The 12,913-nt window shown below is 35.8% G+C and overlaps 1 protein-coding gene and 1 pseudogene across 3 annotated transcripts; one reads left to right on the forward strand and one right to left on the reverse strand.

Moving 5' to 3' along the window:
- Positions 1-321: 321 nt before the first annotated feature.
- On the forward strand, positions 322-3,584 carry LOC145595072 (pentatricopeptide repeat-containing protein At4g39952, mitochondrial pseudogene; annotated as a pseudogene). Its single transcript, XR_014102909.1, has 2 exons — positions 322-2,794; positions 2,888-3,584. The product of XR_014102909.1 is annotated as a pentatricopeptide repeat-containing protein At4g39952, mitochondrial pseudogene (transcript).
- A 203-nt stretch (positions 3,585-3,787) lies between these two features.
- On the reverse strand, positions 3,788-9,644 carry LOC145596029 (YTH domain-containing protein ECT2-like). Of its 2 annotated transcripts, none has more exons than XM_081652463.1 (9): positions 9,207-9,644; positions 7,763-7,800; positions 7,467-7,644; positions 7,210-7,283; positions 6,867-7,110; positions 6,589-6,770; positions 5,736-6,281; positions 4,974-5,186; positions 3,788-4,647 (listed from the first exon to the last, which is right to left on the reverse strand). In XM_081652463.1, exons 2-9 carry the CDS (start codon positions 7,772-7,774, stop codon positions 4,360-4,362), a joined length of 1,737 nt encoding a protein of 578 aa, XP_081508589.1. In that variant the 5' UTR covers positions 7,775-7,800; positions 9,207-9,644; the 3' UTR covers positions 3,788-4,359. The 2 variants fall into 2 exon arrangements, with proteins under 2 accessions (XP_081508589.1, XP_081508588.1); XM_081652462.1 differs by having other exon boundaries at positions 7,763-7,866.
- Between the last annotated feature and the right edge of the window lie 3,269 nt (positions 9,645-12,913).

Genomic DNA, 12,913 nt, shown 5'->3' on the forward strand with positions numbered 1-12,913 from the left:
TGCTTTTGAGCTGATGTGGTCTGCTCTACTCCGCTCTTTTGAAAACTGCTCTGCTTTGCTTAACCCTACTCCGTTTAGTATTAATAGTCTGATCTGCTCTGTTGATACTTGCTTTGCTGAAATCTGCTCTATTTTGCCCAGAAGCTTAGTAGATAGCACTATTCAATTTAACGTTTTTGTGTTTTTATAGGTGGTTTTTATTGTTATGCAATTTTTTTTGTTACACAAAAAAAACACATTTTAAAAGGTAGTTTGGGGCAAAAAATCCTTTAATTAATCCTATAACAAGTATGCTAGGCCTACATGATCAAAATCACTAAACAAATTTCTCATTTTCCCATGCTTAAACTCAACCCAAATTCTCTGTTTAGGCGATTCTTCAACACTTACCTTCAACCTTCCACAACTTCTCAATTAACCAACTTCATAAATCTTCGTTTGGATTCCTTTCTCTCTCATCACTCGTTACCCTTGAAATCTCTCCTCCCATTTCACTCAATCATCATTGTTTCTGGGAATTACAACAATGTGTTCATCGCATCAAAGCTCATCTCTCTCTATACTTCTCTTTCCAGACCCGATTTATCCACCAAAGTCTTTGATTCTGTTCGTTCTAAAGACCCTTTTCTCTGGAATTCAATCATCAAATCGCATTTTTCATGTGGGAATTATGAAAAAGCGCTTGGATTTTTTCTGGGTATGCGATTTTCTAACACCCCACTTAATAATTTTACGATTCCAATTGTTGTTAGTGTTTGTGCTGAGTTATTGGCGTTAGATTATGGGGTTATGGTTCATGGGTTGGTTGTGAAATATGGTGTTTTTGGTGGGAATTCTGCTGTTGGTTCTTCGTTTGTGTATTTTTACTCAAAATGTGGTTGTATGAAAGATGCATATAATGTGTTCGATGAAATGCCTGTGAGAGATGTTGTTGCTTGGACTGCGCTTTTAATTGGTTATTTACAGAATGGTGAGAGTTACAAGGGTTTAGAGTGTCTTTGTATGATGCATAATGTAGTTGAGGATAATGTAAGGCCAAATTATAGGACCCTTGAAGGAGGGTTTCAAGCATGTGGAAGCATAGGGGCTTTAACAGAAGGGAAATGCTTGCACGCGTTAGCGATTAAGATTGGATATGGGTTATGCCATGATGTTCAATCATCACTTTTGTCCATGTATTCGAAATGGGGAACCATTGGAGAATCTTGCCATTTGTTTTATGAAGTTAAAGATAAGGATCTTATCTGTTGGACATCGATTATTGCTGCTTATGCTAGATTGGAGTGTGTAACTGAATGCTTAGGCTTCTTTTGGCAAATGGAAGGTAGTGGTATATATCCGGATGGAATCGTTATTAGCTGTGTGCTTTCATCGTTAGGTGATTCGAGTTGGGTCCATGAAGGGATGGCATTTCATGGACTGATGATGAAGAGAAATTATGTTAGGGGTCAAGTTGTCCACAGGGCATTGGTTTCAATGTATTGTAGATTTGGAATGTTAGCCTGTGCAGAACGAATCTTTGATACACTACAGGAGAAGAATCCAGAGACTTGGAACTTGATGGTGTTTGAATATGGGAAAGGAGGCCTTTGGAAAAAGTGTGTGAATCTTTTCCGAGAAATGATACATCAAAGGGTTGAATGTGATTACAATAGTCTAATCTCTGTTATATCTTCGTGTTTACAGTTGGGAACAATTCATCTTGGAAAATCTACACATTGCTATGTTATTAAGTCTCTGCTTGATGATGATATTTCAGTTTCCAATTCACTTATAGATATGTATGGAAAATGTGGCAAGTTAACCACTGCAAAAACCATCTTTGGGAGAATGCAAAGGGATATCATAACATGGAATACGTTAATTTGTGCCTATGCTTACAATGGAGAGTTGGCTCAGGCATTAGCACTATTTGACCAGATGATGTTTGAAGGATCAAATCCAAGCACAGCAACATTAGTCACTGTGCTGTCGGCTTGCTCACGTTTAGCATCTTTAGAGAAGGGAATAATGATTCACAACTACATCAGAAAAATGGGTGTTGAGTTAAATATCTCACTTGCAACGGCGTTACTTGACATGTATGGGAAATGTGGGCAGCTTGGGAAGGCAAGGGATATATTTAATTCCATGAATGATAAAGATGTAATTGCTTGGAATGTGATGATCTCTTGCTATGGCATTCACGGAGATGCTGGATCTGCAATCGAGGTTTTCAAACAGATGGAAAAATCTAGTGTTAGGCCAAATGAACTGACCTTTCTTGGTGTTTTGTTGGCTTGCAGTCATGCTGGCCTTACTGAAGAGGGAAGACATTACTTCCATAAAATGCATGATTACTTTGTGACACCCACTTTAAAGCACTATGCTTGTATAGTAGATCTTCTTGGGAAGTCAGGAAATCTGCAGGAGGCTGAAGATATAGTTATGTCAATGCCTATTACACCAGATGGCGGTCTTTGGGGAGCCTTGTTAAGTGCTTGTAAAATTCACAATGAAGTAGAGATTGGATTGAGGATTGTTAACCATGCTATCAAGGCTGATCCTGAAAATGATGGATATTATATTACTATATCAAATTTGTTGGACTCCAACGGACAATGGGAGGGGGCGGAGATGTATAGGCGACTTATGAAGAATAAGGGAGTGAGCAAAAGACTTGGTTGGAGCTCATCGTAGATCACTGGAGGAATCAGTTTATTATGTTCTGCAAAGTGCCAAGATTTTTGAATGATCTGCTTCTGCCTTTGTTGGAGCTCTTTCATGCAAACTGGACGATGTTTACAGGCTTGTGGTAATCTGTCGTCACTTTATCTTTTCTGCGTTATTTTTCCTTCAGTTTCAGTCAATAAGATTTATGTATGTCATTTTCTCTTTTTCTTGGCAGATTGATGGCTAAAAGGCCTAAAACAAACATTGCTGAGAAGAGGGAATATAAAGCACTTCAAATTCTGAAAGCATTAAGTCATCATTGTGAATGCCCAGTTTCTAGTTTCTGCTCCTTATTCATCCCAGTCCATCAAGATTGGCCGTTCAACTTCAGACTTCCAGGTTGGGTGGACATTCGAACTTGTGATGGACAGTTGTCGTCAATGTCTCTTCATGGTTTTCGTGTATTGCACCAATGAGCTGAATACACAATTTCAGAACTAGGACATTTCAGAAAAATACTTAGTAGTTAGTAATTGAGGATAAGTTAAGCTAGAATCTAAATAAGTGAGAATAAAGCAGTCTCCTGCGCGGCAAAGCAATTTGAGAAAAAATCATGTTAGTAGAAAAAAAAGCACATCTGTGTATGTATTATGTGCAACATTCAACAAAGGCAGATTTCTCCTTTAAGTTACAAGACAATCAGGATGACAAAGAGGGAGTTGTTCAACAGTGGCAAAACCAATTGGTATGTGATTATGTGTGGGTGACCTTGATACATTCACGGCAGTGTTCAACAATCACATCGTTACTCATAGGTATTGTGTTTTTTATAATAGAAGCGTGTAAAGTCATCCGGTGGTCATTTGATAATATGGTTGTAATGGTGGAATCAAGTTTCAAGAGATTAATATCTTAGAGGCCTAAGGTTTCAACAAGGTCAATACCTCAAATGTACTGCACAAAACTAAGTATTCCGTGTGTATGAAGTTGAAATTTTCTAATTTATATCACCTGTACTTTTATACAACAGAAAAACGAACATTTTAGAAATGATGCAGACTTGAACTAATAAGAGGGGTTTGAATGATCTGCTACAAAAGATACGGCAAATATATCAGTCATAACATGCTGAAAGTGACTGCAAATAAAAAATCTTACTAATACAAAGATATACTATGAAGTATCAACCATTCAATGCTCTTGCAGAAATGTTTTATTAATTTGACTACCAAAAAAAATACTGGGCAATTACATAAATCCTTAAAAATAACTCACTATTAAAGGGGAAATGTTGACCTAAGCTGTGAAATCCACTTAGTAGAAAGAGTAGCATAATGAAAATTATATTTTTAAAAAAAGGGGAAATCGAAATCGAAAACAACTTTTTTTAGTATGGGACTAAAATTACACCTTGAAAAAGAGCCAGGCATCTCCTACAACACTCCTGCCACAACCACAGCAGATACCTGAACCTGCCTGGCTCATGTACATTCAATATGAAAGGATTTAAAGTCAAAAAGATAGGAGGAAAGAGGTGAAAAAAAAGAAGTAATGAAAGGAATCCAGCATGAGGAATCCATGTCTCCCAGACAATGAGGAAAAGGATCTTTTAACCTTTCCAAGAAGAAGACATTTCGGTGTATAACATGAAAAAGGGCCTAAAATCAGTTTTCAGAGAACATGACAGGTGCTGATGCGCACAACTAACTACACCTTACTGCTTTGCTGGACGCTGCTGCTCTTCTCAGTTGTCACTACATCTTTAAAATTCTCATCTAAATGGAGAGCTTGATCTAATTTGTCAGATATATTATTCAAAACCTCATCAGGAAGAGATTCAGAAACACTGGGCTTTGATTTTACTTGCTGTCGATTCTTCCTTTCCTGCAATACCTTCTCCCGTTCATCATAAAATTCAAAATCATCAAGAATGGATGTTTGGGCATCATATTCCTTGAAAATTTTCAGCATCTCAATGCCTTGTTCAAGTTTCACCTACAAAAAAAACACAAGCAAGAAAAGTCAACAATTGTATGCAATAACCTAGTACAGATCATGATGTAAACAAGAGTGCAGTGAGAACAAGAAGCCAACACTGGCAGAAGTCTAATTCAGCAATTACTTGAAGGAAACTAAAATATACAGGATGTAAAAATAAAGCAGCTTTTAAAACCGCATTAAGAAATGCTCTCCTTCACCCCCATCCTCCCAACAGTTAATTCAGTTCATCCCAGTACCAAAGAACACAAAAAAAAAGGCCTTGCAAGAAAAGAAATGGGAACAAAACATATACAAGTACTGATGAATAATAAAACTAATACCTCCTGAGAGTCTCGGCTATGTGTAACAGGCTTGTTATCATTATTTTCTAGCAAAATGTGCCGAAATTTGCTATTTGGTATGTCCTTAATTATATGCCAACGAACTGCAAACTGCCCAGTCCATCTATCTTGCTGCCAGTATTCTGCATTTTTCTCGAAATCCACTTGTCCAGTCATTTCTGCTACTCCACAAAATTGGCTACTGGCATTAACCTATACAAAAACATTAAAGAATTTTCAGGTCCAGTAAATTGCATATGAGGTACAATAGCTTAAACACATAATCAGAACGACAGCATACATGTTGCCATTGTTTCATCATTCTATCAAGAAAAAACAAGTAGACACGATGATGCAGCCATTATAACATTCAAACAAATTCCACCCCCATACTTGAGGTGTGTGTATCCAACTCAACATAGCAGTGGACAAAAAAAAAAAAAAAAAAAAAAAAAAAAAAAAAAAAAAAAAAAAAAAAAAAAAAAAGCACTCAATGAACATTGGGAACCTACAGTCCTCGTGCAATATAAGGCACACACCACCGGAATACACAAAACCCTTAAAATACCAACTACTGAGGCACTAGAAATTAACATATCAGCTGGCCAAAGGGAAAGACTGTATAACCAAGAAGATCATTTGGACAAGTCTAAAAATGAAAAGCATGTCTAATTTAAGCATCTCCAATCCTTGTCACACAGCAGAAAGTTAAAATATTAACAGAGCTTAAGATGCATTTACTAGCTGTCAAAGAAAACCTACCGAAAACAAAAGGAAAATAGGACAGTTGCTTTTCTCCTTTGCTTCCTGATAAGCAGCGTCTAACTTTCTATTGCCATGAGGCGTACTTGCCCAAACACCATATTTAATGCTTCTATGGATATTGTCTTCACTAAAAGACTTAATTATAAAGAACTTTGCATTCTCATACTCTGTTGGAAAATCTGCACTATTGTAAGAAGCGAGATTCACTCCAGAAGCAGAAGCACCACTTTTAGCAATGCCAGCCAATGAGTTATTTTCTGGAGCAGCATCAGCACCAGGCAATGAGCCATTTCCAGCTGTCCCCTTTCCTTTTCCCTTTGATGCCCTTGGTCCTCTATTACGATCACCTGAGATGGCAAACATTGAATCCTGCTCCCTTTGATTCCGTGCCTTCTCAAAGCTATAACGATTCCGGTTACTAAATCCTGATTGAGAGTTAGGAATGGCACTGTAATTTGAGTTCTGAAAACCATCATAGTGATATGGTCCACCAACATAATCTGATACCAATCCATAGCCAGGATATGGTCTCTGTTGAGCCATCTGCATTTGACAGGTAAGCAATGAGGAGGAAAGTTAATATGAATGGCTATCAACACTCAGCAAGCCAAATATCTCTTAGATTAAAAGCAACAAAATAAGTATTCATTAAAGAATAAAAATAAAAACTAGTCCTGTGTTTTTTGCCAAACATGATAACCCCAGGAATTATTTTTATTACCAAAGAGACAATTCTAGAGTTAATAAACAACTACTGACATAACTAAATTTCACATAATAAGCACCTGACTTAGGTTTTTATTTTCCCGGTAAAGACAACAAAAGTAATATTAAAAAGAAGGCCTCCAACCTGTCCAACTGTAGGGTCAAACGAACCAAGAGTAGCAACTGGCTGAGAGTATGCAGTTGAATTTAAGGTTCTCCACCCAACATCTGTGGTATTTGAAGGACTTGACAAAGGTTCACCAGATCCAAACATCCCATGCAAGTTGTAATAACCATGGTTATGCAGAGCATTCATGGACATGTGTCCTGTGTAAGAAAAAAAAAATACAGCTATCAGCACAAACAAATTCCTTTTTTATGTGAAAAAACAAGCAGCTAGCAGTAAGACCATTATGGCAGTACCTTTTTGATTAACCATCTCAGCATGAGAAACTGGGATTGGTGCTGACATATGTGGCATCGAGCTACCAACTTGCTGGGAATAATATTGTGGAGAAACAGGAATTTGTTGTGGTGAATAAAGTTGATTATCAACCATTATCTGAGGCACAGGCGTACTGGCAGGTGAGTACTGTCCATATGCCATCTGGGAATTGAAGCCATAAGGAGAGTGCAATCCAAGAGATGAATTATCACCATAAATGACCTGAGCAAGATGGAAAAGAAACGGCATAGAATACAGTCAAATCAAGTTTATTCTAGATGTAAGCACAAGAAAGAAATAGATCAACAATCAAAGCCTCACCGGAGGTACAACATGCAAGCCCTCACCAGCATACTGCGTATATCCACTCCAACTGCCAGCACCACTGTCATATCCTGAATGAAAGCAAAAGTTAATGTGCATGCCTTTCCAAAAAAAAATATCTCACCTGACACAGGGGAGTCTTCAAGAGCTCTTCACAATTAAAGCAAAACTCACTAAGATATATGTTATTGGCCTAAAATGAACTATTGCTACAGTGAAACAGTTTACACAGGAAAAGAAAATAAGAAACCAACCTCCATAAAAGTAAGTTTGTTCATGCGATCCATAGTTGTTTGGTGGGTAGACAGTATTATTATCTACAGCTGCATCTGAAGCTCTTGGAGGATCACTGGCATTTCTTGAAGGCCCTGTGATGGCTGCATCCGCAGAAGGATTGGTAGAAACGTTCCTTTCATCTTTGGGCGAAAGTGGCTGATAATAGAAAACAAAATGAAGCGCTAAAGGGATATAGTTACCTAACAAATAAAAAAATAAAAAAAATAAAATAAAATAACTTTACACAAAAAAAATAAAAATAAAAAATTGCTACCTGATTCATCATGTTGTCTTCTTCAAAAAGCTTATCTCCTGCAGTACAATGGTGATCACTTTAAAAAATCATCAAGAAGATATGATCACAGCACAGTTTATCTCCTGCAGAATAACAATGACTAAATTCAGAACAGTGTAAATTTAACAAATAACGTGGAACATGAGTACATGACACAGTAAATCCCAATATATACAAACAGAAATTAACAGGGAAAATGTTACTGTAAACAATCTTTTACGCTTTGTTTGGATAGCAAAGAAGGAAGTAAAGGAAGGGGAGGGGAAAAGGAGGAAGGGAAGGGAAAAGAAAAGGAGGGGAAGGTGAGCTCCATTTTCCCTCCAAATCTCTCCAAATTTGAAGGGATTATGCTTATTAAAGAGAGATGGAAAATGGATCCCTCCCTCTCCTTCCCCTTCCTTCCTACAATCCTTTATCCAAACAAGAGAATTTATTCCCCTCCCTTTCTCTTCTCTTCTTTTCCTTCTATTTCTTTCTATCCAAACAAAGTGTTAATGTGTTTCACACAATTAAGCACATCAAACTCAATATCAGAAAGTTATTTAATCTTTGCATATTGTTAACTTAAAACAAACTCATCATTAATATCAGCTTTAAAAGAAATAAACATTGACTGGGAAGAAAAGGAAACATAAGTGCAATTAAAAACATCCGACAACAAGACTTGCAAAGAATGCTCTATGAGGGGAAAAAATCAGCAAAACTTTTGTACTAACAAATCTCAATAATTCAAGACATCCTTATTTTATATTTAAGTATCTGACTAACCAAACCCTCAAATCATGTCAAACTACATTTTTCGATAAAATTTCAATAAATCATTATAATGTCCACAGTTGACTCTTGATGAAACATTATCAACTGTAAAGCATCCCTACTTATCCTATTCAATAAACCCTTGAAATATCACAGAAACAACACATCAAGCAGACTATACAACACATTCATAGAAAGTATTTCGAGTTTGTATTATAGCTCAATGTACACGATATAAATACACAACTCCGAGTTTGCATTACATTCTATAGCTTCAATGTAGTCCATACTACAGAAGACAGCAAATTAATAATACCGAGCTCAATATCCAAAATTCCCAAAATCTCACCCTCCATTGAACTCACAAAATCACAAATTTCTTAATCATCAAAACCCAATTATACCACATTTTCCAAATCAATGAAACAGTAACCCACAAAAAATTACACAAAATCTTCTTAAAAACCCAAATCATATTCAAATTTACAATTGCAATATCAATTTCAAAACAAGCTCGCAGATTCGGGATCAAATCAATTCGAAATTTCAACAATTCAATTCAACCTCAACAAACACACCACAAACAATCATAATCCCAATCCAAAACCTCTCAATACCAATAAATCAAATCAAAGAACAAAAATTAGGGTTTATAATCAAACTTTACCTTATGCTGAGATTTGCATCCGCCATCAATTCGTTACAAACAAAGCCGTACAATGAAGCGCGAAACCCACCAATCCAAAAAAAAAACCCTCAAAAAACTCCAAAGATCAAAAAAATCCCCAAAAAACAAGAATTACACAAAATCAAACCCCTAATATTTTGGATCAAGAAAAGAACTCGTCCCTTTTTCCAGCAAAACAAAATTGAATCTCGAACAAGATTGAGAAACAAATCAAGAGGAGAGAAAGAGGGAAATGAAATCGAAATTAGGGTTTAAACCGGGAAAAATCGACGTTGACGATGATCGACGAAAATTTGGGGTAGAGCAAAATGTGAATGTTTGGTTGTTTTGTTGGAGTCTACTACTTTGTTACGAAGTAATTGTAAGAAGTAGAGAGAGAAACACGAGAAACGTAGAGAGAGAAAGTAAGAGCGAGATATCAACTGTATTTTTTCGGTTTTCGTTAAGAAAAGATAAACAAAACATCGTTTTGGGCCTCTTCTTGTTTCGGCCCATACTTTTACACGTCTATCCCACCTTATTTGTTTTGTTTTAGGTTATTTTACTGTACTGGTTTTAGGGGTGAAATTAATTCGAATTAAGAACTTGTTCTCTTTACTTGAAATAATGAATTTGTTGTTCAAAAAAAAATAATAATAATAATGAATTTTTAAGGTCTAATCTGGTTTGATCTGAATTTTTCTAATCTGTTCTGGTTTGATCTGGTTTAACAATTTGACTAAGATTTGACCGCATTTTAATACTAATCCATAAAGAAATACATTATCAAAAATGGATCTAGTTAGATTTGACTTATCATGAACTTTTTAAATATATTATTTTTATAAATTTTTTTAATACGCACTTAACGATATTTAACGATAAGTTAATGATTATCAAAAGTTCTGATCTGGTCTGATCTAATTTTTCAGAGCTGGTCAGATGTGGTCTGAATTTATTAAAAAATACTTCCTTCGTTTCCTTTTACTTGCAACACTCCTTTTAGGCACGTAGTTTTAGGAGATGATTAGTGAGAGTAAACGAGCGATTTTATCAATATAATTTTTTCACGGAGATTAGAATAGGGTTAAGTATCATTTGTAAAAATTATAATGAATAATTTATCCGTTTACATTACATAAACCCGGCCTCAAAACACGTGCCACAAGGCTGTGTTGCAAGTAAAAAGAAACGGAGCAAGTAAGTAACAAGTATCTGAAATAAGTTAAAGAGAACAAGTCCTAAAACCGAACCGAACAAAAACTAAAGGTTTAGAATTTTAAAAAACCGAAATTTCGATCTATTATAATAAGCGTATTTTCTTTTACAAAGTGTCTCAACCCCTTTGCACTTTCATGTATAAACCAAAATAAAAGACTGTAATTCTCAATTCTCCTTTCTCAATATCTCTCTCTCTCACAAAGAATGTGAGGCTTGTTTGGCATTATTTTTTGTTTTCAGTTTTCAGTTTTTTTGAAAACAAAAAACCAAAAACAAGAAACAAGAAAAAGGTGTTTCCACTTTTCTGTTGTCAGTTTTCATAATTATCATGGTTTTAATAAGTTTTTGACTAATTTTTGATTCATTATGTGACATATATCATATGATTTTAAAAAACAAAAAACCAAAAAACAGAAAACCACAGTGATGTCAAATGAACCCGTAGTTAACAAGAAAAAGTTCAACGATTGTAGGAATTTTTCAATTGAAGTTTGGGTTTCAGGTTTGAATGTTGTGAAAGAATGGAACAAATTTTGGTTTGGATTGTATTCTGATTAGCAAAATCGAATTAATTCGGTTTGGTTTGGATTGGATCGAATCTTAATTTGGGTTGGATTCGATTTGAGAAATCCAAAACCGAATTAATTTGGATTGAATTCGGTTCTGGTTATAATCCAAACCGCTAACCGAACTTTCACCCCTAACTAGTTTTGAGCTCGGGCAATATCGGATTGTCTAATTTAATTTTAGGAAAAAATTTGGTAAAATTGGTAAAAATAATATTTACGGAAATGTCAAGTTAACGGGACATTTGATGGATTTATTTACAGTCTTGTCATTTTTTAATGTAATTCTGTTTATCAAGATGATAGACTTGTATTTTCTCATCAAAAACCTAGTTTTTATTTCAATTCCTTTGTTAATTTTGAAAAACATACTGCCACTCAAGAAGCAAAATTTGTTTATTAAGATGATAGTTGAGGCAACCTTGTTTTTGATAATTAATTACAAGTTTACAACAAGATTTTTACATGCACATAAATCAAAATAGTGGATCAATGGGTAGACGTTTGAGGATTTCCATCACCATTTCTTCATCAATATTGGGGTTTAATTTTTGATAAATCCTAATTTGATTATAGAAAAAGGAGAGGATATACTTGTTGATCTAGTAACAGAACTTGTCAATCATAAGGTCAATTTTGGTTTTTCCTTCATTTGGTAAAAGGTAGTTTAGTAATAGCAACACAATGACTAAGCAATATTGTAAAACCACCAAAACTATACATTTGCTCCTCAATCGGCAAAACCACCACCATAAAAACCAAGCCACATCCACCACTAAAGCGACGCCCATGTTGTTGGCAACCCTTCCCTTTAGGATTAACCACGCCCTTAATTTTACTCTTTTAACATAGGGTTTTCATTTATTTGGCGGCAAAGAAGATAATATCGATGAAAGGTGGAGACAATGCACATGGTGTCGGTGGAATGAGGAAATGCAGATGGTGTCGTGAAGGGTGGAATTGTTGGTGTCCGTGGGAGGAAGGTAGAGATCGTGGGAAGGTGGGTGGTGTTGGTGGAATTATTGATGAGTCATATTTATATAGAGTTTATAGGCACGTTTATGCTAGTTTTATAATTGCTTTTTGAGTCTTTTGTTGCTTTTTAGGTCGCAATTGCATAAGTTGTTCATTTTGTGCTCTATTACGCTTTGTTTTTGTTTTCTTAACGTTTCAGGTAGTTTCTATAACTATTTAGACGCTTTCGGAGTGATTTTGGAAGAACCGGATAATGAAAGGATGAAAAGTCGATGAATCGAGGTTGTTCAATGAAAGATATATGTTTGTGGAAGCTTGTTTTGAGATTTATATGCATGAGGAATGGATATAGCATCCACAAGGGTCGTTATGCATTTTACGGAAACGAATTTGAGTTAGTAACGAAGAAAAACGATGTTTTACGAAGTGGCAAAACTGACCTTTGCTCACTCTTTTGATCATATCTTGAGTTTTACAGATCGGATTGATGCGATTCAAGTTGCGTTGGAAACTAGACTTGAAGAGCTTTCCAATGATAGGTCACACGCCTCGAGACGCTTCCTAGAACAGAAGTTATAAGCGTTTGAATCCAAGCAATGCTGTCAGCCACCCGCAGGATTTTGCTGCGGGTCTATCCCGCGCCCACTCGAGGCCTGCCGCAACTACTGCCAGGCCGCGGGGCTGACCTGCGCCCGTGGGTTCCAACGAGCAGCCCACGAGGCATCATTGATGCTCTTCTTTCACTTGTCCCTCGATTCCGTCGATCTTATTTGTGCCACGTCAACTTCTATTGTCCAATAATAATTCAACTTATGTAATCTTTATTTTCTTATCACTTTTCTTTAATTATTTTTAGATTAGTTTTAAGATAATATAAATACTCAAGGGATATTATTTTTCCCTTATGCCTTTTATATCTTTTATTATTTTACGTTCGTTTTAGTT

Source organism: Chenopodium album, chromosome 19 (assembly GCF_948465745.1).
Source record: "Chenopodium album chromosome 19, dcCheAlbu1.1, whole genome shotgun sequence".
Taxonomy (NCBI): Eukaryota; Viridiplantae; Streptophyta; class Magnoliopsida; order Caryophyllales; family Amaranthaceae; genus Chenopodium; species Chenopodium album.

Bases quoted from the DNA above. Each gene is read 5' to 3' on its own strand.
- LOC145596029 (XM_081652463.1), bottom strand. The intron at 7,284-7,466 runs GTTGGTTTCTTA...GCTTTCATTCAG, and splicing joins ACAAACTTACTTTTATGGAG to GATATGACAGTGGTGCTGGC. The intron at 7,111-7,209 runs GTGAGGCTTTGA...CATCTTGCTCAG, and splicing joins GCTTGCATGTTGTACCTCCG to GTCATTTATGGTGATAATTC.